The sequence below is a fragment of the Corvus moneduloides genome, chromosome 26, assembly GCF_009650955.1.
Source record: "Corvus moneduloides isolate bCorMon1 chromosome 26, bCorMon1.pri, whole genome shotgun sequence".
NCBI classification, from domain to species: domain Eukaryota; kingdom Metazoa; phylum Chordata; class Aves; order Passeriformes; family Corvidae; genus Corvus; species Corvus moneduloides.
The window spans coordinates 2,834,905-2,862,302 of NC_045501.1; the positions used below are offsets into that span (position 1 = coordinate 2,834,905).

The 27,398-nt window shown below is 49.5% G+C and overlaps 1 protein-coding gene across 3 annotated transcripts; it reads right to left on the bottom strand.

Moving 5' to 3' along the window:
* Positions 1–1,112: 1,112 nt before the first annotated feature.
* ACLY (ATP citrate lyase) lies at positions 1,113–26,478 on the bottom strand. Of its 3 annotated transcripts, none has more exons than XM_032134428.1 (29): positions 26,365–26,478; positions 20,619–20,783; positions 18,938–19,060; positions 17,866–17,928; positions 17,401–17,591; positions 16,375–16,454; positions 15,797–15,927; positions 14,313–14,431; positions 13,692–13,828; positions 13,245–13,306; positions 12,954–13,071; positions 12,656–12,810; positions 12,170–12,260; positions 11,743–11,772; positions 9,441–9,582; positions 7,536–7,704; positions 6,981–7,085; positions 6,552–6,748; positions 6,332–6,413; positions 5,873–5,983; positions 5,210–5,337; positions 4,924–5,017; positions 4,513–4,667; positions 3,946–4,096; positions 3,292–3,435; positions 3,001–3,114; positions 2,414–2,496; positions 2,100–2,176; positions 1,113–1,927 (listed from the first exon to the last, which is right to left on the bottom strand). In XM_032134428.1, exons 2-29 carry the CDS (start codon positions 20,775–20,777, stop codon positions 1,833–1,835), a joined length of 3,306 nt encoding a protein of 1,101 aa, XP_031990319.1. In that variant the 5' UTR covers positions 20,778–20,783; positions 26,365–26,478; the 3' UTR covers positions 1,113–1,832. The 3 variants fall into 3 exon arrangements, with proteins under 3 accessions (XP_031990319.1, XP_031990318.1, XP_031990320.1); XM_032134427.1 differs by having other exon boundaries at positions 20,619–20,788; XM_032134429.1 differs by lacking the exon at positions 11,743–11,772 and having other exon boundaries at positions 20,619–20,788.
* Between the last annotated feature and the right edge of the window lie 920 nt (positions 26,479–27,398).

The following is a 27,398-nucleotide window of genomic DNA, read 5'->3' on the forward strand; positions in this document are numbered from 1 at the left end:
TCCCGGGACACCGCGTCCCCTCAGCCCGGAGCCCTCGGGACTTCCCCGTATCCCCCATCCCCTCAGGCCGGGACACCCCGGGATCTCCATCCCCTCAGCCCGGAGCCCTCGGGACTTCCCCGTATCCCCCATCCCCTCAGGCCGGGACACCCCGGGATCTCCATCCCCTCAGCCCGGAGCCCTCGGGACTTCCCCGTATCCCCCATCCCCTCAGGCCGGGACACCCCGGGATCTCCATCCCCTCAGCCCGGAGCCCTCGGGACTTCCCCGTATCCTCCGTCCCCTCAGGCCGGGACAGCCCCGGATCTCCGTCCCCTCAGCCCGGACCCCTCGGGACTTCCCCGTATCCCCCATCCCCTCAGGCCGGGACACCCCGGGATCTCCATCCCCTCAGCCCGGACCCCTCGGGACTTCCCCGTATCCCCCATCCCCTCAGGCCGGGACACCCCGGGATCTCCATCCCCTCAGCCCGGACCCCTCGGGACTTCCGCGTATCCTCCGTCCCCTCAGGCCGGGACAGCCCCGGATCTCCATCCCCTCAGCCCGGAGCCCCTGGCACCCGCGTCCCCTCAGCTTCCCCGCCGTGGGGGCGGCCCCGGTGCTGCCGGTGCCCCGTGCGCCATCGGGCAGCTCCGGTACCACGGACCAACACGCAGGCCCGGCTCCACTCGGAGCCTCTGGCAAGCCTGACCATTTTCTTCTTCCCCGTGCCCTCCCTGGCTGCACCTGAGGAATCAGGAATTCTCTCACTCCAACCAAGGTCCACGGGGTTGTTAATTACAATGAAGGGAGCTGTAGTCGGTTTTTTCATGTTTGCTATACACAGAGTGCAGTTCCCTAACTCTGGTATAATGCTATAGCCATCATAGCTAGTTTATGTCCTTCTCTTTATTTCCTACTTTGCTAAATTTTATCATTTCGACCTACACTGAAACAGGCAAGGTGAAGTCTGTATGCAGTTTGATTTTTATTTCTCCCCGTTTAAGTCACCTGTAACAGACCCTGAGGAGTAATTGCTTTGAGGCTTGTTATTTTGCCAAATGAGAGCTTGTTACACATGCCCTTAGACACTATTTAGAACCAACCTGCAGAAGCCACACATAGAAAAAGAATAAATTAGTAATGTGTATTTATTTGAGTTTGGTTACAATACACAGACAAGGAGGACACTGAAATTATTACTGAGATATTTTTTCAGATAACATGAGTGACAGTGCACAGAGCAGCAGTCAGAGTAAAGGAAATTTTTGCATAAATACAGACACTTGAGTACAGGGATTTCACAGTTTTCACAGCAGTATGTTACAACTTTACACTTTAAATTACTACACCAGCTTGAGTAACATTGGTTATACATCAGCAGTGGTCCCAGGGTTCAGGTACAGTCAGACCAAGGATAAGAACATGATAAACAAATTGAAAAACAACCAACAACAAAAAAATCCAAAGTCATGGCTTATGGGAATGACAGGCACGTTCCCCTCATGGGAAAGGTACAGCTTGGTACCAGAGTTATGTTCAATAAGGCGTACCTATGAGCCAAACTCTACCCCCCAAACCCTAAATCTCTTCTGGAAACAAAATGAGAACAGGGGAAAAAAAAAAAAAAAAGGTGAGAGACAGTATTAAATACAGCAGGTAACAGAGGGAATAGCACAAGTTTTGGTTTTATTAGAGTAAGTTTCTATCCTTATAAAACAGTCACTTTGCACAGTTTGACCAGGCAGCTCAACATCTCTGTCCCAATGACGGTCCTTATACATCACAGTCCCACCGTGGCTGACCCCTGGACAGGCTTCTGTCCTCGTGCATTCCAAGGCAACACCAGCCTCTCACATGGTCATGTGCTCCGGTAGGACATAGGATATGTCATCCCAGGGGTGACGGTACAGACCCTGCTTCAATCTCTTCTGGTCCAGGTAGTGTCCTGAAATGGGAGTGGTTTGTGTTACAAAATTCCCATCCCTCCTCTTAGTCTTTGCCTTGAGTTGGAGTTCTGGAGTGCATTGAATGGCCCTGCGTTTCAGGTTTGTCTGGTGTTCCTGGGGCAGGGCAGCCCCAGGAGGAAGGAAAGGGCAGGGAGGACACGGCAAACTCACCAATGAATCCCATACTCCTGCCCAGTACAAAAATGCCATTGAGAGCTCCTATATCAATATATTCATCTGCTTCTTCCCTACAAAAGAAAGGAAAATAAACGGTTCCTGGTAATCATCTATTTAAGGAATCAATCTCAGACAAGCTGGCACTTGCTCTAGTGCCAGAAGCCACACAAATTCCCATGACAGCTTTCTGCTCCCAAAAGCCAAGCCAGGCTATGTTTCCTTCCCAGTATCCTGGAATTCTGACCCCCAGGAGCTGGCAGTGCAGCCTCATGGCAGCATGATCCAAGAACAGCAGCCCCAACACTCACCGTGTGAAAGAGCCACAATTCCTGAGCATGTCAACAAAGGCCACTCCAATAAAGCCATCTACATTCAGGATAAGGTTTGGTTTCTGAAATAAAACACACCCCAATAAGGATGTCAACAGTGCAAATGGTGTTCACCTGGCACCTTCCACTCTAAAGGTGACTTGAGGGCTGCCTGTAGCTGGGGACACACCAGCCCAGCGACAGAGAGGCTGCTCAGCAGCCTGAGCAAGAGCCACACTTATTTGGGGCTGGTTTTCCAGCATTCCCATTGAGAGGTCCCTCGGGTCAACCCCCATGAGGCTCCCTGGCATGGGCCAGTGCATGCGCCAAAGCCTCAGATTTACACCCAGCAGTGCCAGTGTGGACAGTGGCCACACAGACGATGGTTTGGCTTGTTCAGCATTTTCCTGGTAGCCAAATGTCTTCAGCCTTTCCAAACTGCTGCTGTACTCGGCCTCAACTCTACCCCAGACACAATCCCCAGCAACAATTTATGAAGCACTGCACTGAAAATAGAGCTGAGCCCCAATCACTTTCCCTTCCCATGAAAACCAGTGCCCAGAGCAGTTCAATACTGGGCCTTTCACCTTGGAAGTTGTGATTTTTTCTACTTCAAGTGCGTAGTCCAGCAGCGGAGTGGCTGGGAAGTGCTGCTTCACGTAGTCCTTGAGAATCTGAACTCTCATGTCAGGGTTGTTTATCTGCAAGTTCAGAGCACATTACAGTCAGTGATGTTGCCTCTTACAGATATTCTGCAGATTTGGGAAAATTTGGTCACTAGCTGCCTCTGAAACTTGCCAGCTTTCTTTCCTTTGTTTTTGCTCTCCCCCACCCTTCCCTAAAAATCCCTCCAGTTTGTCCTAATGCAGTTTTCTTACTGATTTCACTCGGTGTCCAATGCCCATGATCAGCTTCCCTTCTTTCTTCATCTTATTCACAAACTCCATGGGGATAATCCCGCTGTCAAAAGCTTTGCTGAACATTTTGGCTGCGGCATCCAGTGCTCCCCCAAACCGGTCACCCTGGGTGCAGGACACAAAGGCAATTACAGCAAAGGACTCCACAATTAAGATACAAACCCAAGATTATCTCCCCCATCCACTCTCTAGGTCCCTGTGGCATTCATGACATTAGAGTTGGGCAGGCACCTTAGAGAAAGCATCTGCTTATCTCTCACACGAGTGCCAATTTGGAGTCAGTGCATCTCTGCTAGAGACAACATGGGGGAAAATGCAATCCAAAGTCTGTTTTACTAACACTTGTCAGAGTTCAGGCAACCAAACAGAGTCAACACTGACAGCAATTTGGCTGCTACAAAATATTTCTAGACTCAGGATACAAACTAGTCTGGCTTACTGAAAAAATGGACCAGATTTGAAACAGAGGACTGAACTGTTAAGAGTTGAAATTCAAGGTGTGAGTGGACAGACACCACCAGCCTGTGACTCTGCAGCCAATCCAAAAATTAATAGTAATAAAACCTAGAAGAGTAATAGTAACAAATCTAAACCTCCTGGATGTCAGGTACTCACAATAGTAAGAAGGCCTGAAGTGAGGCTTGAGACCAGATCTTTGCCAGCCCTGGCACAGACGATGGTGTTGTGGGCTCCAGACACGGCCGGCCCATGGTCTGCTGTCACCATCAGGCACATCTCGATGAACTGGCAGGCGTACCTGGGTAACCTGGGCACAGACACCACATCAGTCAGGGACAGAACACAAATGCAAATGTTTGTAAAGTCCCTTGTCTCTCCACAGTTGAGGTGACACAAGTAGAGAGAGTGTGCATCAGGCCTACAACACAGAAATTCCCTCAATGCACCACAAGATTCATGGGAAACTTCATCCCGAAACTAAAACACACTGTATGCAGCCCAAAATGCTGATGTGGTGTCATGGAAGGAATACAGAGATGGCATTCCAGTGAATCTACCTTCACAAAGGAATCCTGGAGTTACTTTTTTTGCTTAAAAGTCTATTAATAAACAAGAAGAACTCCAAAGAATCTTATTCACAAACTCCATGGGGATAATCCCGCTGCCAAAATTTTGCTGAACATTTTGTGAAAAGCTTGTGAGCTTTCACAAGAGCTGCCTCACCTCCTCTGAAACCAGAGCAGGCCTAGAACCCCTCCAATTCCCATCTCCTCTTTGAAGACCTCAGTGATGGGCATCCCAGCATAGATCAGCTCCTGTCCTCGCTCGTCACAGATGCTGGTCATGAAGGAAGCTGGTTTGCGAATCAGTCCCAGCTCCTGAAATTGCAGCATAAAGACAGGATGTTAAACAACCCACACCAGCAGAAAGAGGCAGCACAGGGCAAAGTGGGCAAACAGCAACACCTCAGGCTTGCCCTTGGAGCACCTTCCACAGCCCAGAATCAGCACAGGAAGCAGCTCACAAGTAACACTACAAAGCACAAGGTATAACCCCAATGTGGCATCCAGAATCACAGCAAATGCCCTGTCTGGTTCCAAGGAACCCGAAAGCAGGTAAACCAGCACAGCTCACCCTTGCCCATGAGTAATCCATTGGCACAGTTGGAGGAGGCACTTCCTCAGCTGGTTCAATCACTCTTTTGGCCACAAGATCCTGGTACACAGACCTAGGGAAAGAATCTATTCAGTAACTTTGGTCCTTCTAAGAAATCCAAGAGAGGTGATCTAACCCAGACCTTAAAACCCCACAATGAGTAGAAGTTGCTTTCCTTAAGCAGAAATATATTCCCTACCAGGCCAGAATCAGTGCCCTGACAGCTTTTGTTCCCTGCTGAAGGTGCCCTGTGAGTGTGACTTACTGAATGACCTCTCCCAGCTCATCGAAACTCCGGGGAACAAACACTCCAGCTTCCTTCAAGGCTTGATTCTTTGCTACAGCAGTTTCGGAGGCTTGGTTGGCACAAGCTCCTGCATGGCCAAACTGCACCTACAAACAGGAGAAGAGAGAGCAGTAAGGAATATGGGCTGTTACACCTGCAGAGAGTGGAACAGAATAAAGCCCTGACTGGGAACACCAGTGGCTTCCACATCTGCATCCTCTGGGCTGCCAAAACTCCTGGTTACAGTCAGAGCCAGCAGGGCAATCACAGGGATGTTCTGACCGGGAATCACTCCAGGCTCATCCATTCATGTTCTGCCTCCCTAAACTGCCCCACTTCAGAACTGCTTAACATAGATCTTTGCCACTCCCTCTCCAGAACAGGCAGCTATTGGAATTTGTTGCTTTTCCTGGGATCTTTAGGCTCCCTTCCCCTCCCAAGTAAGCAGAATCCCCTGGAAATTTCCCATGACAGAACTACAGAAGCACAAGATACCTTTATCGTTTATATTTATGAACTTTTGCACGTTAAAGTTACTACTGCCAGTTCTGGAAGGTTTAGGTACAATGAGAAAAGTTGTGTTTTTCTTCCTATTGTGGATATATCCTTATTTTGTGCATCTGCGCCCATATTTGCACATACCTCTGAGGAGAACATGGTGGCACAGGTACCAATGCACCAGCACACCACTGGCTTGGTGATCTGGCCTTCTTTAATGCCCCTGCAGATCTTGTACTCTTCTGTGCCTCCAATCTGCAGGGAGAGAGAGAGATGGTTCCAAACTGCACTTTTGATAAAACCAGCTCTGAGACACACACAGAAGCATTGCTGGGATTTTTTTTCCTTTTTCACTGAATAATGGCTGAAGTCTCAGAACAAAGGTTCCTGACTTTTTTTTTTTTTTTTTTTTAAGTAGGGAAGACTGTGCTTGCCTGTGGAATACATTCAATTTCTTTTGATGAAAGCAGCAAGAAATAAAATTTGGATTATTCAGGAAGAGTAGAAGTAGCTGCTATTTAGCATCCTTGCAGCCAGGTCAGTTGCTTCCAAAACAAAAACCACACATAGGTATTTCTCAGGTAGTGAAGTGGTCTCACTCACCTCCCCCAGTACTACAATCATCTTCACTCCTGCAGTATCCTGATAACGCAAGACATGATCCATAAAAGTTGAACCAGGATATCTGTGTGCAATACAGGGGAAATGGTTTTATTTCATACTTTTCTGAAAGAAAAACTAATACCCAACCTGTCCCTTCTTTCTCCAAATTACCAACAATTCTTCTTGAAAACCAGTGTCTGCAGAAGGTGCCAACTCGTACCTGTCTCCTCCGATGGCCACCCCCTCATAGACCCCGTCGGTGGTTCGGGAGATGATGTTGTTGAGCTCATTGGACATCCCTCCAGAGCGGGACACATAGGCCACGCTGCCAGGACGGTACAGCTTCGATGCCAAGATGTTATCCAGCATGCCCCCTGTGTTGCCTATTTTAAAGCAACCCGGCTTGATCCCACCAACCTACAAAGGAATTAGAGAAAGGTGGAAAGCCTTTTAAAATCATGAAACTGAGAAATGCTTGTATAAGGCAGCCTTGTACACACAAGGGAGGACAGCAAAGACATTAAGATGAGAGACTAACATGCACTTCCTGTGACTGAAGACAGAGTGCATTGTAGGATACACTTCATCCATCGGAGGAAGCTGATCTACAGGTTAAGAAAGACAGGAGAAGACGGCCATCAGTACTTACAGTTGCAGGCCCAATGATGGTGACTCCCTTTTTATCAGCTGCCTTGATCAGTTTGCGCGTCAGGGCCTCCGGAATGCCCTCGGCAATAATGGCAATGGTGCGGATCTGCAGCAAGAGGAAGAAAACCATTGGTACCCCCAGGAGCTGCCCCTTGTCAGGCCCCTGAGAGGTCATACTTGGGAGGTCACTCTGTGCACTCTCATCCAGGAAGGCCCAATGCATGAATCTGCAGCTGCCTGATCTTCACAACAGTCTCAATGCTCCGGTCAGGGAATTTTCTCCCCCTTGCACATCAGAGCAGCACTGTATTTTGATCAGCCTGAAGTAGCTACTGCTAACCAAGAAGCACCAAGTTCCTCTTAAATTGCAGCATTAGGATTTGCCAGGGACCCCCAGTATCCTCCTTACAGTTTGTGAGGGGTTAGAATTGGGGATTATGTACTAAGTCAGAAGACCAACACAATTTGCTTATGCCATCATGGTTTAAGAAAGACTGGTACCCTGCTGACAGGGTCTTCCTTCTTCTCTTGGGCTTCTTCTGGATCCTGTGCTCACCTGGGGATAATTCATGGTTTCCACAGTGCTGTCATAGGCAGAGCGCAGAGACGCAAAGTTGATGAGAACGTCCACCTCTGGGTGCTTCCTCATGGCATCTGCCATGTTCTTGTAGACTGGGATCAGGATTTCTTTGTGGCCCCAGTAGAACTTCTGCCTGTGGTCACCACTGTGGAAGAGAAGACGGGAAAGCCCTGACCTTAAGGCTGCTGGAAAGGCAAAGGGACACAGTGCATGCAGACAGAGGAGTTTACAAACCCCATTCTCAGCCCCCGAGACTGACTGAGACACTCACGAGCACGTGAGCGTGTGTGGGGAGGGACCATATGACAGCAGAAGGTTCTTCAGAGAATAGGACAGAGCAGCATATGGAAGGAGACGGGCTAATGGGGACAGAGGCATCCAGCAAGATGTATAAGCTCTCCCACAGTGAAGTTACCAGAGCCTTAACTCTACTCCAAGCTGGAAGACAGAATGAGGCACAGAAAGAGTAATGAATGAGAGGCGTGCAAAGCTGTGTCACTGGGCTGGTGCTAACACTGGACTGGGGGAACAGGAAACTGGTATCTGTGGTGAACAGCCAGGACAGCAATGGGAGGGCCAGTCAGCTTCCCAATCCTGCTACAGTGGGACTCTGCCCATCCCACAGACACTGGAGGGGAAAGTTTCACTGTAGGTATTTCATAGACAGTAGATGCTCTGACTGGAACTGCAGTGAAGTCTGACTGGGCAGTTATTTAAGCGTGTGGATACTGGCTGCGCTCCCATACCAGTACCTTCGTGACAGAACATTCCAGGTTTTGCCAGCCTGGCTCCCTCCAAAAGGTCAAGTAGAATCAGATAATTACAGGTAGCCTTAAACTTTAATCCCTATCGCTTTTTCTTCCTTAATCAACTGCAGCACTGCCAGGGGCTGCCACTCACCTACAGACATAGCTGTGCCTGCACTCAGTACTCCAAGGTTTGCACTTGCTGAGAAGTTATTACAGAGCTGCAATTACCATCAGAGCTGCAGAATAATTGTCAAGAGAAGTTCTCTGCAGGACAGAGGTTGATTAGACATCAGCTCTCCAGGATGTCTGTAAATACCACAGGAATGAACCAAGGCTCCTGCCTGGCTCTGGGCTCCCACCTCACTGTACTGGAAGTGACAGCTACTGTTTCCCTTCTCCCTACTCGCCCTGTCCCACAGGGAGACCCCCCCACACTGAGGGGGTACAATAAAACAGCTCATGCACACCCCAAGAGCCCCTCTCATCCCTGTAGGGATGACTAAAAGAGGGTGAACACCGCAAGGGAACTCTCTATCCAACTGAAGGATCCACAGGCTTCCTGCGTGCTAAGTGACCACTGCTATTGGAGAGAATATGAACAAGATTTTTTTTTTTTAAATTTTGTTTGGCTACATACCTGCTTTAGTCTGTCAGCAGAGCTGCTACGATTCTGGATAATATTTGGAGGGGTAATTCCTGCTGCTGCAGGCACAAATTAAGGTGTCTCAGACAAGCACACAGACAACAGCAGATGAGTGGAAGGAGCCTTACACAGCCTGCCTGCCTTTGCTGGGGGCTGGGAAGAAGCCCAGGTAGTCACACCTGCCTTACTCACTGAGTGAAGAACAGAATTTGGACATCTGTTAAAAGCGCATGAAGTGGAACTTCAGTTCTGCAGTGAACATTAAGCTGTTTCAACAGCGCAGCCCAAAATCAGTGACTGAAGGAAACAGAGCAGCCTACAAAGCCAACCCAGGGGTGGAAGGGAGCAGAGGAGAAGGTGTTCTCAGGATGGAGCAGGGATGGAGACCAGGGCAGAGCTCCACTAAAGAACCGCAGAGACTCAGAGAGGAGGAAGGTCCCAGAAGAGTTGGAGGGAAATGGAAAAGCGACGCAGTCACAGGCTACTTACGTGAACGGATAAACCATGGCAGCCACTGAGGGCTCATCCCGGGAGCAAATGTAATCAAAGTCCAGCATTCCTTGGACAGCCCGGGTCTGCATCCCCCACACAATCGCTTTGGTGTGGCGGCTGAACAGTGTTGTGGCTTTACCTGCTCGGAGAGGGGAAAAATACCAAACCATGTTCAAACTGTACACCCGAGCAAGACACAAACTGCAACTTTGCCAAATGCCTGCTGAAAGGCTCCTGGATGAGTGCATTCCCCCCACCCCCAAACTGAACCCAAGAGATGAACTGCAGTTTGCAGGATGGAGTAGTCACACTGTCCAAATTAAGGAAGAAACTGTAGATGAAACAGCAACCCCTTCCCTGGATTCTGAACACAACAGCCAGGTTTTGGGGTTCACAAAATGGGCAAGCAAATCATAGGAGGGAGACTGATATAGGAGAAGAGAGAAGTGAAAACTGCCTCTCCCTTTCCTCTCATGGACCTTCCATCTTCCTCCCAGTTTTCTTATGCAAAGCTGAAGAGAACTTAGAATTTCCTTTATTTATTTGCATGTAGCCCACAGTCTGGGCAAACCTTGAGAAGTTGGTCAGGGCACCACAGTAGAATGACAGGAAATTTAAAAAAAAAAAAAAAGGCAGGAAATGGTGGGAACAAAGGAAGTAAAGGAGCTCAACATACTAAGGTTTTTCTTTCCCCCTTTTTTTTTTTAATGATCAGAATCCAACACAAACTTGATGACTCCAAGAATTTATATATGGCCCAAAACTCAGCTTCAGGGGACAGAGTCACAGGAAAAACAAAAGTTCAGCCAGTGAAGATGGACTGTTGGCTTAAAGTCTATTTACACCACTTGTCACAGCACAACACTGAGTCTCTCCTTCTGACTCCAGGCAGAATTAATTTTAAAACTTGTAAAAACTCAGAGCTGGTCAAACTTGGGCTACTGCTGAGTTCTTTCTGGATTTGCATCAAAGGTAAATAGCACTAGGGATTAAACAGGACCATTGTTCCTCTGGCTTCAACAAAAAATCAGTCCTTGCCCTCCAGCCCTACACATTCACAGTTCAGATTCACTGCAACATGACTTGTCATTAGAGAACTGCTTACCCTGAAAATTCTGTTTATCTTGCAGGTGCCTGCAAGGGGGTACCATGGGTACTCCCAGGAACACCAAAATGCAGACCCAGAGAGGCAATGCTGCTTGTCTGAGAGCACACAAGCAATAATCCAAGAATTCCCCTTCTACTGTCCCTCCTCACGATAAGGGAGGTAACTTGAAGCTCTACTTTGCCCCAAGTTCAGCAGTTTATTCTCACCCGGCACAGAGCCCAACAGAGTCTTTAAGTCCCAACAGAGTAACTTCACTTGATGCCTTAGGTTTTAACTTTCATATTTTTCAAATTCTGTAGTGCTTAGTGTGTAACTGTGAAGTTTCTTGTAACCTGTTAATTTCTGCTCTCTTCTGCTAGGTAGACATAACAAAGCCTCTCCGGGCCTGCTCTTCAAGGACACCCAGACTGTCCTAGGCCCAAAAAGTATAAACCAAAGAGCCTGTAAGGGGGGCAAGTGGAGGGGAAATTACATCATTAAACTGAAGCTTTAATTGGAGAACTAACCCTGATATGCAAATGAACCAAACCTATAAAAGTGTGAAGAACTCGTAACCTGTCATCCACCTTGGGGTCCATCTTGGCAGTAGCCTCTGGCTCCCCAGGGTGTACCTTTGAAGGCCTTTCAAATAAATACCAACTTTTACTCCCTTACTCCTGTCCAGTCTCTGTTTCTAGGAGGCCTCTTAAGGCATCACACTGAGCACAAGCTTTAATAGTTTGCTGGACTGATAAGGCAACATTTAGTTCATATGTGACTTTCTGTACTTCCCAAACCTGATAACCAGGGCCCCTGAACTACTTTGTTTCCCTTTGAAATAAGATACCAGTTATTGATCACAATGAGTGACTCCTCCTTTTGGAAGGCAAAGGGAACAGAGCTTTTCACCAGGCGCCTCAGGCTGTTCTTCTCTGTGATGGTTGTGGGGAGGAAGGGAAGAAAAAACAGTTTGTTTGAGACCTGGCCCTCTCTCCCCCAGAAATAGGAAGTATTTTTGCAAAGACATATGTGATCTGCACTTGAAAAACCAGATGAGAAGTTCACATGGTGACAGCTAAATATGCTGGGCAGGAGGGAAGGACCAGACAACACAGCAAACTTTTGGAGAGAAAAAACAGCAACAAAACCAAGAACTAAAAAAATCAGCTGCCAGCGAGGCCAGGCACATTCAGCTGGTCACACAGGTCCTACCTGAACCAGGTCTCGAGGCTGGAACTGAATCTGTTAAAGAGAGAATCACTCATGCAACAATATGACAGAGCTGGCTGCTACCAGCCCACTGGCCAGGCACCCAGGGAGGTGCTGCAGCAGCCCTCCTCTCCACAGCACTCAGGGCTTTTGGGTTTGTTCTTGTTAAAAACAAGCAGACTGGAGCCCTCTCACTGTACTTCCTCTTGATGTGCTGTTTCTGAATATCCCAGCTTGGAGCAACTCTGACTCCGTGTGTATGAGCTCATAGCACAAGTGAGCTGCTAAAACACTTAACTACACTCAAAGATAGGCAGATACCACAAAACTGCTTCCCTTTATATCTAGAAAAAAATGCATTTGTCTCATGCCCATCCTGCCTTTGGGAACAGCAGAGCATTGCCAGCAGCATTCCCAGGGCTGGACTTACCAAGAGGTGCTGTTGGTTTTGCCTTCTTAGCTGGAGCAATACCATCTGGTTTGGACTCAGAGAAAGAGGCAGTTCTGCTCGGTGCTGGAGTCTGAAAGATTCAGAAGCCAAGTCAGTGAGGGACAGTGCTCCAGGTATGGCCTGGAGCAGAGAGGAGGAGACGGCCTCACTTTGGCTACACTGGTCTAGTACAAAGAAGATGAGTTTTCAGATAGGACAGTTTCAGTCAAGTGACAGAAAACTGAATGACCCAGTGGGTTCAACAGTCACATTGTCGGCTTTGAGAGGCCACATTTTCCGCACAAGTGAGATGGGCATTGCGGCGGCCTCTCCTGATAAACTGCACAGGTAGAGTCACGCTGGTTTTCCTAAAGCTTCCTACAAACCCTAGTGGCCAAAATCCATTTCCAGCCTGTCTGGACAGAGGCTGCTGCCTTCATGAGGCTCTTCACCCATGTCCCCTTCCACAGTGGGGAAGGAACTCACCGAGGGGCTGCCGCTGGCGTTGAGGAGGAAGTTGGCGGTGTGGGCTGCGGCGGGCGGCTGGTTGGGGATCGGTCGGTGGCCCAGCGCCATGCCCACGATCGCAGTCATGTGGGTCTCCGTGCCAAAGACATGGATGGGGATCCCCGTGGTCTTCCCTGTGGATGTACACAAGAGCAGTCAGCTTCCTCAGGGGGAAGCTCTGCCAAAGTGAAGCATTTAACCTTGAGAAAGCTCAGCAGAAAGCAAGTGGAAGAAACCAGACGCAAGAACAAGACTTAAGGAAAAGCTTGGTCCTTACCAACTTCTCCCATGACACGTAACCCTTCCTGGTAGTTTGGGCCTCCTCTTCGTACAAAGATCCTCACCTCATGCTCCTTCAGAGGGCCTTGGTAATCCTTAATTGCTCTCACAATGCCCTAAAAGAAACACACAGGACGGGTGACCCAGGCAGCCAGACATTTACCCTGTCCCATCATCTCAGGAACTCCTGGAAGAGATGGGCTATGAGCCTCAGCCAAACATGGAAGTGGGAAGAAAGGTCTGGGGCTGACAACTGGGTGTTTGCTGATGTTTGTGACTGGTCACTTACTTTAAAGGTGGCTGCTACATTGGTGAAGTTTGCAATGCTGCCTCCAATAATCAGGATCTTCCCTGTGGGAAAAAAATATAGGTAAATAAAACCATTTCAAGAGCAGAGTACTCCAAGATTATGAAGCAGTTAAGGAGAAAGTGAAACAAAGCTGCAGAGTAGCCAGTTGTGTTTAGTAGAAAAAAAAACCCTAAAGCAGTTGTATTTAGTAGAGCCTGGAAGATAAGAGCTTTGTACCAAGCAAGAATGTTTGATAAGGATCTCTCAGGCCCCATAGAAAACCACAAGTCCCCTCTCTGAAGCAAGAGCTGACAGAGGTTCTTTCAGAAGGCAGCAGTACATTGAAAGCTCTGCCAGCGAGAGCTAAGCAGAGTAACAGCCCAGATCTGTCCAGGTTTTTCTGCCAGACACAGCTTCACAGCTTTGGAATTGCAGCGTCTCCCTCACCTTCTGGGTGCTTCTCTCGGGTCATGAGGGAGAGGATGGTTTTAGCGTAGTCGTAGGTCTGCTGCTCGCTCGGGGCCCCTGAATATTCCCCGTAGTTCGCCAGTTCATTCACACCCCCCAGGTCACAAATGGTGTCACTGTAACAAAAAAAATTACCTATTTAAGAGATTAGCTATGATTTGAGTCACTATAAAGGTCCTAAAGTATTCCAAATCCCTGAGGAAGAGAGGGACAGTGCTGTCTACTGAAAACAAAGCTGCTCTCCTCTTGGTACCAGTGACTATTAATCTTGTCATGCTCCCCAGACACAAACTCAGTGACCACCACAACAATCATATTACGCTCAACAGCCTCCAGCCAGCTTGTTTCTTTAGAAGTCAGAAAGGAACTGTATCTCTGCAAGAAACTGTATGTAACCCTAACCTTCCCAAAATTAAAGTCCCTACGGGACACTGTGTTCCACAGCCTGGTGAGAAATCTGCACAGCATCTTCATTCTGAAGAGATCGCAGTCACAGTATGGGAAAAATGGCTTTAGAAGAGCTTACTTTCCAGAGGCTGCAGCAATTATGCTCTCCCAGCTCTTTAAATCCTCCCCCTCTGGAAACCTTGCTTCCATTACCTGTACACCACTGAAGCACCACCACCAGCCACCATGGTCCAGATCCTGCCTTTGGGGTTCAGGATCGTAAGCTTCAGGCTGGCCCCACTCTTGGCATCCAGGTCAGCAATGTAGGCTTCCTGCAGAGAGAGCAGCACAACCTCAGCTTCCTCCTGCACCTGCCTTTTCCATCCTGAGGGTTCATAGTGCTGGGTGCATTTGGACACTCAGAGCAATTACATCTCATCAGCTACAGCAGAGGGACAGCAGAGCTACAGACACAGCATTTACCAGGGACAGAGGTCCTGTGCGTCCATCCCTCCATCACAAGACAGTCATAAAATCTGAACAGAACTGCAAAGTCTGTTCTGGCCTTATCTGAGACTAAGACCTGAGGAAATCTAAAAATCATCTCACCCACGGTGACCACTCTGGCTGTGCTGCAGCCAGGAACATAATCACTGAGAGCTGTAATTTGGCTCAACGTGGTGCTCCTGCAGCCCAGTGTGCCAGGCTGCTGAGCAGCACTTCATCAGTGTTCATTAACATTCCCAGCAAAGACTCTGCCATAACAACCTTCCCAGGGACTTGGAGATGGATGATTCAGAGACAAAACCTGAACTAATCCTTTTAAGAGCAAATTGAGTTGAGTGTTGGCATCCAGCAAGCTACATGGAAAAGAACAGCTAAATGGATTTCCTGGCCACAGTACAAAAAACCTTCCAATTGAAGCATAATTGTAATTATTAAAATGAGAAAGTCAGGACAGAAATCTTTTTAGAGGGAAAAGAACAGACCCCTGAAATAAGTAACAGAATAATTAAGGAGAGAACTGTACTTCCAACAGCCTCTGAAGCTGCTGGGACCCATATCTGGAGCAGTGCTTGTGCATCCAGCAGTACAGACCCAGGGAATTTGGAGAGGGAAGAGGCACTGCTAGACAAACAAAGTGCTGCCTGCAGGCCTCATCTTGTCCTCGCTTTTTGGAAAAACGGGTGTATTAACAACTTCTTACTTAAAAGTTTCAGAGATGGTGATTATTTTCTCTGGATTCACACTTGGATGCAGCATTTGCACACAGCTGCTGCTCTGCTCTCAGAACTGTCACTGAAACACTGAGGGAGCATCAGCTCCCACAGGGCTCCCAGTAACCACTGCTCTAGCAGAAAAAGTGATGCTGAGGGGAGCAACATGGGCAAGAAACCACAGAAGGAAGCTCTGCATGGGTACAGAGCTCTGGCACACAGCTGAGGAAAGTTAAATACCAGCCTCCATTAAAAAAAGTCAATTCTGAATTAAAGAACTGACCAAACAGAGCTGGAAAGCAAACCCAGTTCAGAGTGTGATTCTGAGCAGTCCTAGGACCACAGCTACCTGTGCACAGGTTATCATGGACAGCACTGCCAAGGTGACACAGCAACAAAACCACTGGAAACCATAATGCCACAGGCATACAAGCAATGATGAATTCAGGACACAATGAAGGAATTCCATCTGTCACTTGCCTCAGGGTAAGCTTCCCTGCCAAAAGGAGGGGGGAACTCCACATCCCCCCACTTCACTTTGCAGATGTAGTCAGCCGTCGCGTCAATCTTCGCAGCCAAATCAAGGATGTAAACACCATCCTTAGTCACCACTGCAATGAAAAACATCACAATTAGCTCTGGCTTGTACAGAGACAAAGATTTACTCCAACATGTGTGATCTCCACGCAGAGATCATTGCAAAAGCTGGGAGACTGCTGTTTCCCCTGGCACTGGGCTATATCTACCAGCTCCAGCAAATTCCCTGAGGAATTATCCAGTAATTGTGGCCATGGTCCAGACTCTGTCTCAGGGGCTGTTTTGTTCTAACAATGATATTTTTACATTCTTCAGTTCTGCCTTAACATTCCTTTCAAGGGAATTTTTCATTTCCTCATTTTTAATTCACTGAATGAACAGCTCGAAGACATATCACTGCCACTTCCGTACTTCTGCACATGGCACCTAGTGCTGTTGTGAATTACAGAACCCAGAGAAGGATCAAGAACACATTCCAGTATTTCAGAACAGAAAGTTCTGCTCCCAAAAATATCCATTACCTAATGGATTGATCTCAAGGTACGTAAAATACAGATCTTCATAAAGGTTGAACAGGCCACAGATGAAGCTGGCCAAGATGCTGTAAAAAAAAAAAAAAGAAAAAGAAAGTAACACAAGTTAATGAAAGCAGCCAAATCCAAGTACAGCCTGCTCTGTTCGTTGGTATTAGTGGCAATCTGCAAATCTACTTGGCATCAATTTCTTTCATTCTCATTCATCTTCTCTGGATGGAGCCCCGGTGATGGATGACTCGAGGGAAGGAAGACCTTCATGACTCATTTTAATTACCCTCCACCAAACTCTGCTGAGGACACAGTTGCTCACAACTGTCAGAGCTGTGCAGTCTGATTTATCTCCCCACAAGACAGAAGCGCATCATTGCCTCCCTGCTGAAACCCATCTTTGTCAGATCTGAGCTTCGTTAGCTGTGCTGGGGAGGAGGCTGCAGTGAACTGATGGAGTGACAGGCTCCTTCAGCCCTTCAGTACTGCACAATGTCAGCAAGGATTACGCTATGTTTGGAAAAATCATGACTCATATTAGGATAACTAGGTATGGGCATCTAATTGAGGGAGATGCAGAAGCCTTGAGATCTACAGATAAGCCTGCAGGAGAAAGAACAGGAGAATAACTTTGGAGACCAGGCCAGAGCAAGGGAGAGGGAAGTTCTGAATTAGCAGTCAGATTCACATCTCGTCACCATTTCACAGAACAAAAGAAACTTCTATGCTGGCACAAAGGATCAGAATTCCGTACATGTCTCCAGTCTCAGGTTGAGACCTGAGCAGGCTGACAAGTGCTGCTGCCAAGTAAAGGCTCAGCACTAGGAAACCTTATTTTTGGGTTTTACAGGCAGCTCAGATAAGTCAGAGAGCTTGGATTCAGGATGCATGGCATATTCTGGAGAGCAGCAAGAAGGGCAGGAGAGTGAGCTTCAAGGTGAACAAAACAGATGGATGTGGCACTGAGATAAACAGAGCAGCTACTGCACGGCTGGTCCTTCCCAGAACTGCATCTCTACTTACTCCTTCTTGTCAGCTGGTGCATGCTGCAGGAGATGCTTCTTCACATCCGATTCACTGAGCTTCTCATCCACTGCCATGAGCAGCTTCTGAGCTTTGGCATCCACATCTCCCACATCCACACCCCCTTCATGGTGGAAGAGCACGTAGTCTCCCTCATGGGCAGCATATATGCATACGTAGAACTCTTCCTCCTGCGCCACAGAGCAGGGACAAGCATTAACCAGTGACACCCAGAGAAGACCCTGGAGAGGTTCTCGTGCCAATGCTGGGACTGGGGCAGCTGAGGCCACCATCAAGCTTCCCAAGGAGCAGCAGTGCTGAAGTGGCCCTAACGCTGCCCAGGGTGTGCACCAACACTCTCAGCTCAACAGCACATTCCCAAACTCCTGCTTTCTCCACTGTGCCAAACCAGCTAAGCATGCAAGTCCAGAGAGATTTAAAAGCCCACTTTAATGGTGTACTAACCTGTTTGTGAGGGACGAAGGGTTCAATCAGAAAGTTCTTTAGGATTCCCTTCGCATTAGCAATCTGGGGACAGAAAACAAGGTAAACACCCATAACCACTTGTCCAGCACATTTGTGACAGCATAAGGAAAGCTTTGAGAATTAATCAGCACTGCTCTAAAATTGCTCCCTCTCCACTGTGCCTCCTGAGGAGCCACTCCTCCCTCTCCAGCACTGCATTCAGCACTGTCACCCCAGGATATCTGGTTACAGGAGTCAGTCACCTTCCCCATCTCCTAACAGGACAGAGGGGTATCAGAATTACACCAGGACAGCTGCTCTCCTCTCTTGTCCCAGAGACAGCACTGTCACTGGGCCCTGCTCAGCACAGTGAGACACAAGGGCTTGAGCTGCTCTTGGAGTAGTGGAAAATTCAGAAGTGAGGAACTCCTGAGCTAGTGGCAGGAGTAGAGGCATCAGAGTACTGCTCACCCTGAAATGGTATCAGGGAGCACAGAAGAGCAAGAGAATCCTTTAGCCTCTTATTATGGGTCCAGGAATTGCTCAGTGTAGGCACTTTCCTGTTATCCAAATCCACGTTTCCAGGCTCAAGAGACATTGGGGGATACCCCCTGCTCCTCCGGACACCAGTGGTCCCAAGCCTGTGGCCCAGTCCTTGCTTTAGATATGGTTGTTGTATTGTGGTAAAGGAGTAATTTCCACACCCATCATTTTCCCAGTGGGGAGCACTCAAGACGCAGTTCCTGCTGTTTCCCAATCCTTCAGGCAACCACACCAGCTCGGAGCTGGAGCCAGCGGCAAATCAATCCCAGCAGGGCCAAAGGCATAAATTCCTTGAGGCAGCACAACTCCATCAGCTCCCAACACACGGCAGCAGGGATGGCAGGCACTTCATTATCATTAGCATTGCACTCTCATTCCCAGGAAAATAAATATTACAGGGCAGCACTGAGTTAAAATAAGGACCTGAAGTAACACTCAATCATCAGCCAAAACACACGGGGTGGCTGCAGTAGAGGACCAGTTTATGACAACTTTTATACTGTCCTGGGAACAAAAGGGAAGCACTCACCGTGGTTTCCTGGCCCAGGCGCTGCTTGAGCCAAGCCTTCACCTGATCCAGAGTGAGATTAATCCCAACCAGTCCAAGCTTCCCACGTCTCTTGATGAGCTGATCTGGCTTCACCACTAAACGCTACAAAGGTTGGGCAAGAGATTTAAAGGAAGTAGCATTAGAAAGTGACTTTGGTCAAGTGGTTCTCTGCAGATAGTGAAGCAAAAACCTAAATCAGATCTGCACAGCACATGTCCTTGCAAAATTCCTTTAATCTTAGCAAATCCAGCTCCTGGTACAATATGCCTGCAGGTTCAGGTTTTTTTATGCTGTACTTTGAGAAAAGCTGCCTTGTTTCTGCTCAGCTGTGAGCAGACATCAGAGACTGAGCCGACAGTTTGTTCTGGCTTTTTTTGATGAAAAAACTCAATAAAAGTCATGGCAGACACAGTCAGTTGCTCACAAAAAAAACCCCTAACAACTCCTGCTGTCACTACACTTTGCTTATGAGACTGGCTAGGGCCAGGGTCATGCACATTTCAGCCAACTGATACGCACAGAAAGCTGCTCCTGGGTTACACACATCTCTAGCTTGCAAATATCTTTTTAAAAAACCAAACTATAACTGGGTGTCATTCTCCTGTACTGCTGATATGTCCTGGAACTCCAGCAACTTAAGAGCCAGAACACATCGTGTTGCAGTACAGGACACTGAGCATGGTCTTTTGCCACTCAATGGTGGTTCAGTTACTGAGCAAGATACATGTAATATTCTGTAACTTCAGTTGTTACACAGGATGTGTGGTGCATTGTCTTATGAGACCTTGCCCAGCTAGCTGCAAGGGTCTATGTGCCCATTCTCACGTAGCCAGCTTCTCAGATCAGTAAGCTGCAAAGAATCTGTATATCCTGAATCTATATGTCCCTTTTCACGTAACCAATCTCTCACAATGGTCTTGCTGCTGGATCCTGAAGCCCTTTCCAGCCTTACAGAACCTGCCTTAAAGGCCCAAGAGCATCCTTGCTCCCTTTTGGCTTCCTGCAAGGCTTTTAGAAGCACTGCTGATCTCTTCCTGCAGTTCACTCAGGCACTTGAGCATGGAACATTTAATTAGTGCAGGCTTCTATCAGTCAGTCAGTCAAGGACTATGAGACATTCATGTTCTCCAGCCAATGACTTAATATAATTAACCACTGGAAAGGAGCCAGCTTAGACAGCTAATAAAAAGAGCTCTGGGTATGTTTTTTCTACAGAAAGTATGAGGATATGAGACACAAAGAGAAAAGATTTTGCACTGAATAATTAAAAAAAGGAAGTTCTCCCTGACCTTTTGCTTGGATTCAAGAAAACTAAGCAGTGTCCTTACTGGATATAAAAGCCAGACACAGAGAGAGCACTCCCTGATTTCAGAGAGCAAGACTTTGAAAACAGGGACTGACATTTCTGTCTGAACCAGCCTCCTTTACCTTCTGTGCAGTTATGAGCAACTTTTTCACAGCTATCTCTGCTCGTGTATTTCACAGTCTTAAAGGAATAATCGGCCCCCCAGATGATACTGAGCCTTGAAGAAAGGTTTGTTTCTTCATCAGGGTTGGGAATGACTGTGGCAGAGCAACAATAGCAACCAGTCCTTTGGGAAGGATCTGGAGCAGTGCTCAGGTGCTCCAGGAAGGCAGGTCCTGCTGTCCCTGTCCTTACCTCGCTCAGGAGCCATGGGTGGTCCTGTGTGAGCCGTGCCCAGTCCGTGGCTGGGGTGACCCGGGCATACTTGAAGCGGTTCTGGATGGCAGAGGACGTGCAGATGTACTTGTACAAGAACTCCTTCCCCGTCTGCTCAGAGATGGCTTTGGCTGACATGGCTACCTAGTCTGGATGGGGAAAAAAACCACAAATCCATCAGGAACAGAGACCTGTTCTGGCCAAGAACTCCACATCACTCAGCTCAACACAAACCCGAAGCAAACCAAAGTCTCCCTGTTACGCATAAGATCATAAAACTCCCCTGATAAGCAAGAACTATTCATGTTACTAAAACTTCTACCCCATTCCCCTGTCACAAACACTCTTTTCATCCAGCCTTGTCTGCAGGGAAAGGCAGAGTCCCTGCAGCTTGTCCCAGCCACCAAACCTTTCCTAAATCCACAGCTTGGAGCATCCCCTCATGTCCAGGGCAGTGCCCAGCTCTCTCCAACGTTGCAGCACCCCGGGTTTGCTGCTGGGGGGGTCTGTGTAACACACCTACCACCTCTCCTGGTGCAGTTCCAGGGAGGCAACCCCTCCCTTGCACCCACTCCTCTAAGGCATCATGTATTTCCAGCCCAGCCTGACAGCAGACACATCAGCAATGCCCATCCCTTTTCTAAAGGGAAAGGAAAACATTGCCAGGATTACCAAAACCTGAATAGGTTACAACATTGTTTTCTCTTGTTTCAGAACCAGGTTTCTTGGAAAGAGCTTCGCACCTGAAAGAATAAGATGCTCAAGACAACAAAGATTAAGGTTAGACTGTTTGTTTTGGTTTGGGTTGGTTTTTTTTTAAGAAAAACTCCTAATTCAGTCCCTTTCCTATGGACGGTTTTCTTCTCTTTTCCAGTATATTCCAAACTGATGTAAGCAAATGATTTCTGACCTCAAGGGTATAACTATTCTTTTTGATATGCAGCAACAAAGTCATAGGTGTCTAAGATGCATTTATTTTTAGCTGTCATAAACACTTATTTAAAAGAATACTTCATCCCAGTGATCCTGTCTGCATGTGTCACACATCAGAACTGAGTGCTGTGATCAGCCAGCAGGTTTGGTACGTCTGGGGGGTCAGACTGCTGACAGGGAGGCTCAAGCAGCAGCTCCTCCTGCATTTTGAGTAGCTGGGGTCATGTCACTGTTCCTCAAGCACAGCCAGTGTGGCAGGAAACAAAAGCACGCTTGGGATGGATTCTGGGAGAGCTGCAAAGCAGAACTGCACCAACACAGAAAAGAGGACCTCAGATGCCCTCTGAGCACCTGGACAGCCAAGTACTAGAGCAGCTCAGTAAGACTACCTGCCCTCGCAGAACAGATACCCCACGTCAGACCCGCAGAGGGAAACAGTTTATGAACTCCAGTTATTTCTTAAGCTGCCCTCTGGGTAATAACCATCAGTAATCAGCTGGGCTATTCATCCTATAAGCAAACACAGTACAGCCAGCGATTAACTAGCCATAACTAGAAATAAAAAACTTTCTCCCTAGACCAGGAAAAAGTTAGTCAGAGGCAGGTTACATTCCCTGAGCTTCCAGAACCAAATAGGTCAGACTGAGTTAAGTGCTATTACTGAAAGCTGGTAACTAAGCTTAAGGACCAGCAGTCAACTTTGCCACTGACATACTTTCAAATGCAATTCCAGGGTTAAAAATCACAAAGGCAAAGCTACAGAAGGGGCAAAAAGACAAAGAACAGCAGGCCTGCTTTCAAAGAGTTCTGATGTAGAACCTGAACACGATTGCAGCACAGCTCCCAATTTAATCCCATTTCAAAACGGGATCAGACGATGTTTCTGCAGCACTCCATCTTTCATCAGAATCAACCCCCACTCCTGTCACTAGAAACACTTGATCCTAACACCCCTACTGAAACAGCCCCTGTCGGTTTGTTAGCCCAGTGCCAAAGCCAAGGTGGCCCGAGAAGAGAGAAACTCTTGTGAGCAGCCAGAGGAGACCAAACCCCAAACCAACACCCCAGCCTGATCCTACAGGCACACACAGACATGCTCCCACAGGCACCACGCCGCTGCCCGGCCTCAGAGCTGCACACACACAAGTCATCTGTACTGCAGAGCCCAAAACTTTCCATTGGAATTTGTACTTTAAGCAGAGCTATTTCTGAGAGCAAACCCTGCTCCTGCAGTACCTGCAGCCACAATTTGTTCTGCCTGGGAGGAAGCTGTAATACTCCTGCTTCAAACCCCTTCGAAATTCATCAACTCCACAATCTGCTCAGGGCCTGTCCCGGAGAAACAGGGTCACATTTCACTGCAGCACAAGCAGATGGGTAAAAGAAAATGGCAAACATATTTCTTTTAAAAACCCAAGTATTTGTCATTTCTCCAGGGTGCCACAGAGCCCCGGAACAGCACTGCAGAACTTCAGTCCACATTTAAAAATTAAACCACTTAGGCTGATGCTGGTTATGCCAACGAATCTCCTGCAATTGCAGGAAACTGGACCCAGGGTGTCCCTCAGGTCTTATTAAGTCTAGTCCTTAAAAAACCTCAGTGGGAACAAGCGACATTTCTTAAACCTGAGGGACAGAAAGAGGAGCTGTTCCTCTCTCAGAACCATTTCTGGTCATTTTTATGCTGCTCCATTCCACTGCTCCTCTGGTTTCCCTCACAACTTCATCACCTCATTTTTGAAGTAACACTACTGGGGTAAAGAAAGGAAATTACAGAATTCTTACAATAGCAGTAGATGAAAAATAACATCCTTGTGTCATGGCAACAGAACAGCAGGAATGAGGCTGTTCTGACCTTATCTGCCCGAGTTTCACATTTCCTAAACATTAGCAAGTCTTTAATCACACCCCTCACTCAGTTTTTCCACCGTTCCTCATGGGACAGAGAGCACAAAGCAATTGCTTCAGTCTGCTGAACTGTTCAGCTAAGAGATCAGCAGGAAAATAATCCATAGGGCATCAGCAATTCCTGGCTGTGTGTGCTCGTGCAGGTCCCTTGACAATCAGGGAGACAGGATCAAAGCAGGTCCATTAACTCGCTGCATCTGTTCTGCAAACACCAGGCAGGGGGACAGACTCATGTCACTCATGTCGGCAGAGGAACCGAATCTCCCCAGTTTCCCAGGAATGAGCCAGGTTCAAACTCTTATCTGTCAGAATAATCTTATTTTCAGCCATGTTTAGCACCTGCAGTGCTGACCAGTGCTGGGGAGAGCAATGGCTGCACCTCTGAAGAAAAACCCAAGAAAAAAATCCCTTTCTCTGCCCAAAACACAAGCTGTAGGATAACAACGTTCTTTTCTGTTGCTCTGTTCAGCATTCATTAGCCAAGACTGACCTGCAATTTTCTCAGCACTTCAGGTCCCAGACCTCGCACCCACCACAGACAAGGGCAGATTCATGTCAGCAGCACAAGTGCCACAGATTTCCATGAATGATTGGCGTTCATTTACTAAGGCTCCAACACAAACAGCTTCCCTGCAACACCTCATTGACCCTTCTCTTGCCATCCATACCCACCAATTCAAAAAGAGCTGGATTCCAGCCTTTGCTAGCAAGTCCAGAGCAAGTAAGACACATGGATTAGATCATATTTTTGGGAGCTCAGCAGCACGTATTCCCTCAAAACATCACCTGTCAAATATATGCAAAGAAGTTGATGCTTGGAGAAAGTTCCCTGAGTGTATTGACAGAGAAAATCAGTGGGATGGTGACAAGGCAGGCAAGACTCCTCGAGCTGGATGTTGTGTTTGCTGTGACACAACTGCTACACCTGCCCCAATATATCAGCAACCAGCTGAAGAGGGCATGTAACAAATCCAAAAGAAACACGGATGGAGAAAAAGGGAGACATTCCTGACACAGAACCCAGGTAAAGTCTCCCTGACTCCCAAGAGATCAATGATGTGGTACTGTTCAGAGTGACAGAGTCTGTTCTGCAAGGGGAGAGAAAGTAAGGCAGACATTGATATAGTTTGTTTTTCTTCAGACCAGAAGAAAAGATGTAACTCGGCTTCACCAGTCTGTGTTCACACAGAATATGCTGCTCACACATGGAATTCTCTGAGATCTGGATTAGTACCGTCCTCCAATCTCACCCGAACGATGTTTCTGCAAGGAGGAAAGGACTCCCTCCCCAGTGAAAGCTTGACACCCACTCTCTCAAGAATTGTGTCAACAAACCCACACCGTAAAGCAGCCTCCCCCCTCCATCCCGGGTCATTTATTAACATAGTTCAAGCCCAGCCAGTATTTTCAGCCCATGGCAGCATGAAAAGTTACATCAGCTCCCACCTGCCAAACGCGTGCATTTCATCAGAGGATGGTGAGGGCTCAGTGCCGTGGCCAACGGGAGGTCATGGTCCCGCACCTGTGGTTGGGAAACGCTGTGCGGGGTGATGCAAGGAGGTGCTGCATGCCCAGCTCTGGGGGAGGCTCCCTGCACACATGGAATCTCTGAGAAAAGCACGCAGCCAGGGAGGAGCACGGACTGGTTACATGTGGGTAACTGAGAGCAGCAGACAGGCTCCCCACAGCTGGCGGGCACCCAGTGCCACAAGGGGGGAATTTGGGAGTTCTGTCATTAAAGATCATCTTCTTCTACAGCCTTGGGGCTCCTTAACAAGCTTACTCCTTAAAGCACTTGCCCAGTGTACAGCAGTAACAGGTTCCCTGGCCATCGTGGCTGGGCAGGACTTCCAACTGTGGCTGTCCTTGCTTAGGAACCACTTCAGGCAGTGCTAGAACAGTGGGAAGAGCCCTGATACCCAGAGAGAGAGCTGCAAAGTCACACATGCAGGAAACCCAACAGGGTTTGGCACCACAGAGCTGATACTCTGACCTCCAAACCCAGTTAGGGATCAGAAAGAGTACAAACAGGATAGTCAGGGTGCACCTCAGTTTCCAGCCTTTAGACACTACTGCAGACAACAGAGTGTTCAACCGAGAGAAGGGAGAGTCTGTATAGCAGGGTGAGAATTTCGAAAGCAGCAAGACAAACAGGAGGTGTTTGCAGGCAGCAAACAGGAGAGCTGGAACACAGCCAGCTGTCCCGGGAAGGGAGCAACACACGGGCTGTGCCCGCTGCTGCTCGTACGGCCACAGCGAGATCCCGACGCCGGGCTGCTCCTCCAGGATGGCCACGAAAGGATTTTCCTTACGGCAGGGAATGCAAGTGCTTTGACCAAGGCCCCGTTGGACCAGGGGCGAAAAACGCGTAAAGCCGGAGCCCTTTCCCAGCCCCTCGGTAATCTCTGCGCTGTGCCCACCGCACACTGCCCGTACCCCAGAGCCGCCCCGGCCACCGGGACACTAGCGGGCGTCAGCACCGCTGCGAGGAGACTCCGGCGGAGCGGCGGCGGCGGCGGCGCCCGCAAGGTCAGGGGCGGCCGTGCCGGTGGGAGCGAGGGGCTCTACTCCGGACCGTACCGGGACGGCCGGCCCCCGCTCCCGCCGCACATCCGCTACTTGAGCGAGCCCGCGGCCCTCCCGCGGGCTGCGGGCCGCTCCCGGAGATCGCCCGCCCTACCGCGAACTATCGGGGCCGGGGCCGGCCAGGATCAGCGCGGCTCCCGGCCCGTCGACCACCCCCACTCCCGCGCAAGGCGCGTGGGCGCCGCGGCAGCGCCAGCAAAGCGGCGGCGCGAGGCCCCGCCATGTGCCGGGCAGAGCCGCAGCCATTCTCCGGGGCGGGTGGGCCCCGCCGCAGCGGCGCAGCCGCCCCGGCACTCACCTGGGCCCCGCTCGGCCGCTCTACCCCGATCCGCTGCCGCTCCGGCCCCACTCGCGTCGCCGCCACCGCCTTTTGTTCGCGGAGCGCGGCCTCCCCGGCCCATCGGGCTACGGCCGCCGCCGCCTCCCATTGGCCGCCGCCGCCGCCGCGTGTGCGTTGCCTGAGCGCCCGCCGCGCGCCCATTGGCCGCCGCCAGTGGGGCGCGGCCGCGCAGCCTTGTGGGAGCCGTAGTTCCGACACGCTCGCCCCGCCCCCGGTGGCGCCCGCGGCCCTGACCCCCCGCGCTGGACCCGCCGCCGCTGATGTCACCGGCCATGATTACGTCAACAGTCCCCCGCCCAGCGGTACCGGCGGCAGGAACGGGGCTCCTTCCCCAGCGCCAAGACATGCCGAGAAACCTTCCACGGGCGTGTTGTGGCTGCGGGGACGGGCAGTGCCCGGTGGTACCCACGGGGGAGTGGCGGGACCGCCGGAGCCGGTTCACCGGTGCCACTGCGGGCGGCACCGCTGGAGCGCGATCCCTGGGAGCAACGGGCCAACGGGAGCGGGACGAGACCGCTGTGACTCTCACGGACCCTCCCGAAGCACCGGGAATGCTCGGGGAGCCGGGTGTCCTGCCTCCCCCCTGCTCCGTTTCCTCACCAGCCTCTCAAGGCGGCCGCCACGGCTCTCCTGCTTCCTAGGAATACCCATCCCACATTCACTTTTTCCCTGGTATTTCCAGCCTGTGACTAACGTGCTCATCAGAGCGCCGAGGGAGCACCCGGCGTGGTGTCTGACGAGAACAGGCGGCCTTGCCCCGTGGCCGGGGCTGCCGTGTCCCCATGGCAGCGTCACCGGGCTGGGCACAGCCCTCACACTGCTCCTGTCCACCCCGCTGGGGACGGCGTGTCCCACTCGGCGGTACCAGTGCGGGAAAATCTCCCTGGAAAACAGTTACCGAACGCTTAAGCTGCCTGAAATTCTCTGCCCGGCCCCCCGGGGACGGGGTGTGTCAGCTCGGCTTCCCACCCCAGAGCTCGGCCGTGGGTGTC

Coding starts and splice junctions, on each gene's coding strand:
- ACLY (XM_032134428.1), bottom strand. CDS start 20,777: ATGTCAGCCAAAGCCATCTCTGAGCAGACGGGGAAGGAGTTCTTGTAC. Junction 15,928..16,374: donor CCTTGAGATCAATCCATTAG/GTAATGGATATT, acceptor TTTTCATTGCAG/TGGTGACTAAGGATGGTGTT. Junction 13,829..14,312: donor GGTGCTTCAGTGGTGTACAG/GTAATGGAAGCA, acceptor TTTTTGTTACAG/TGACACCATTTGTGACCTGG.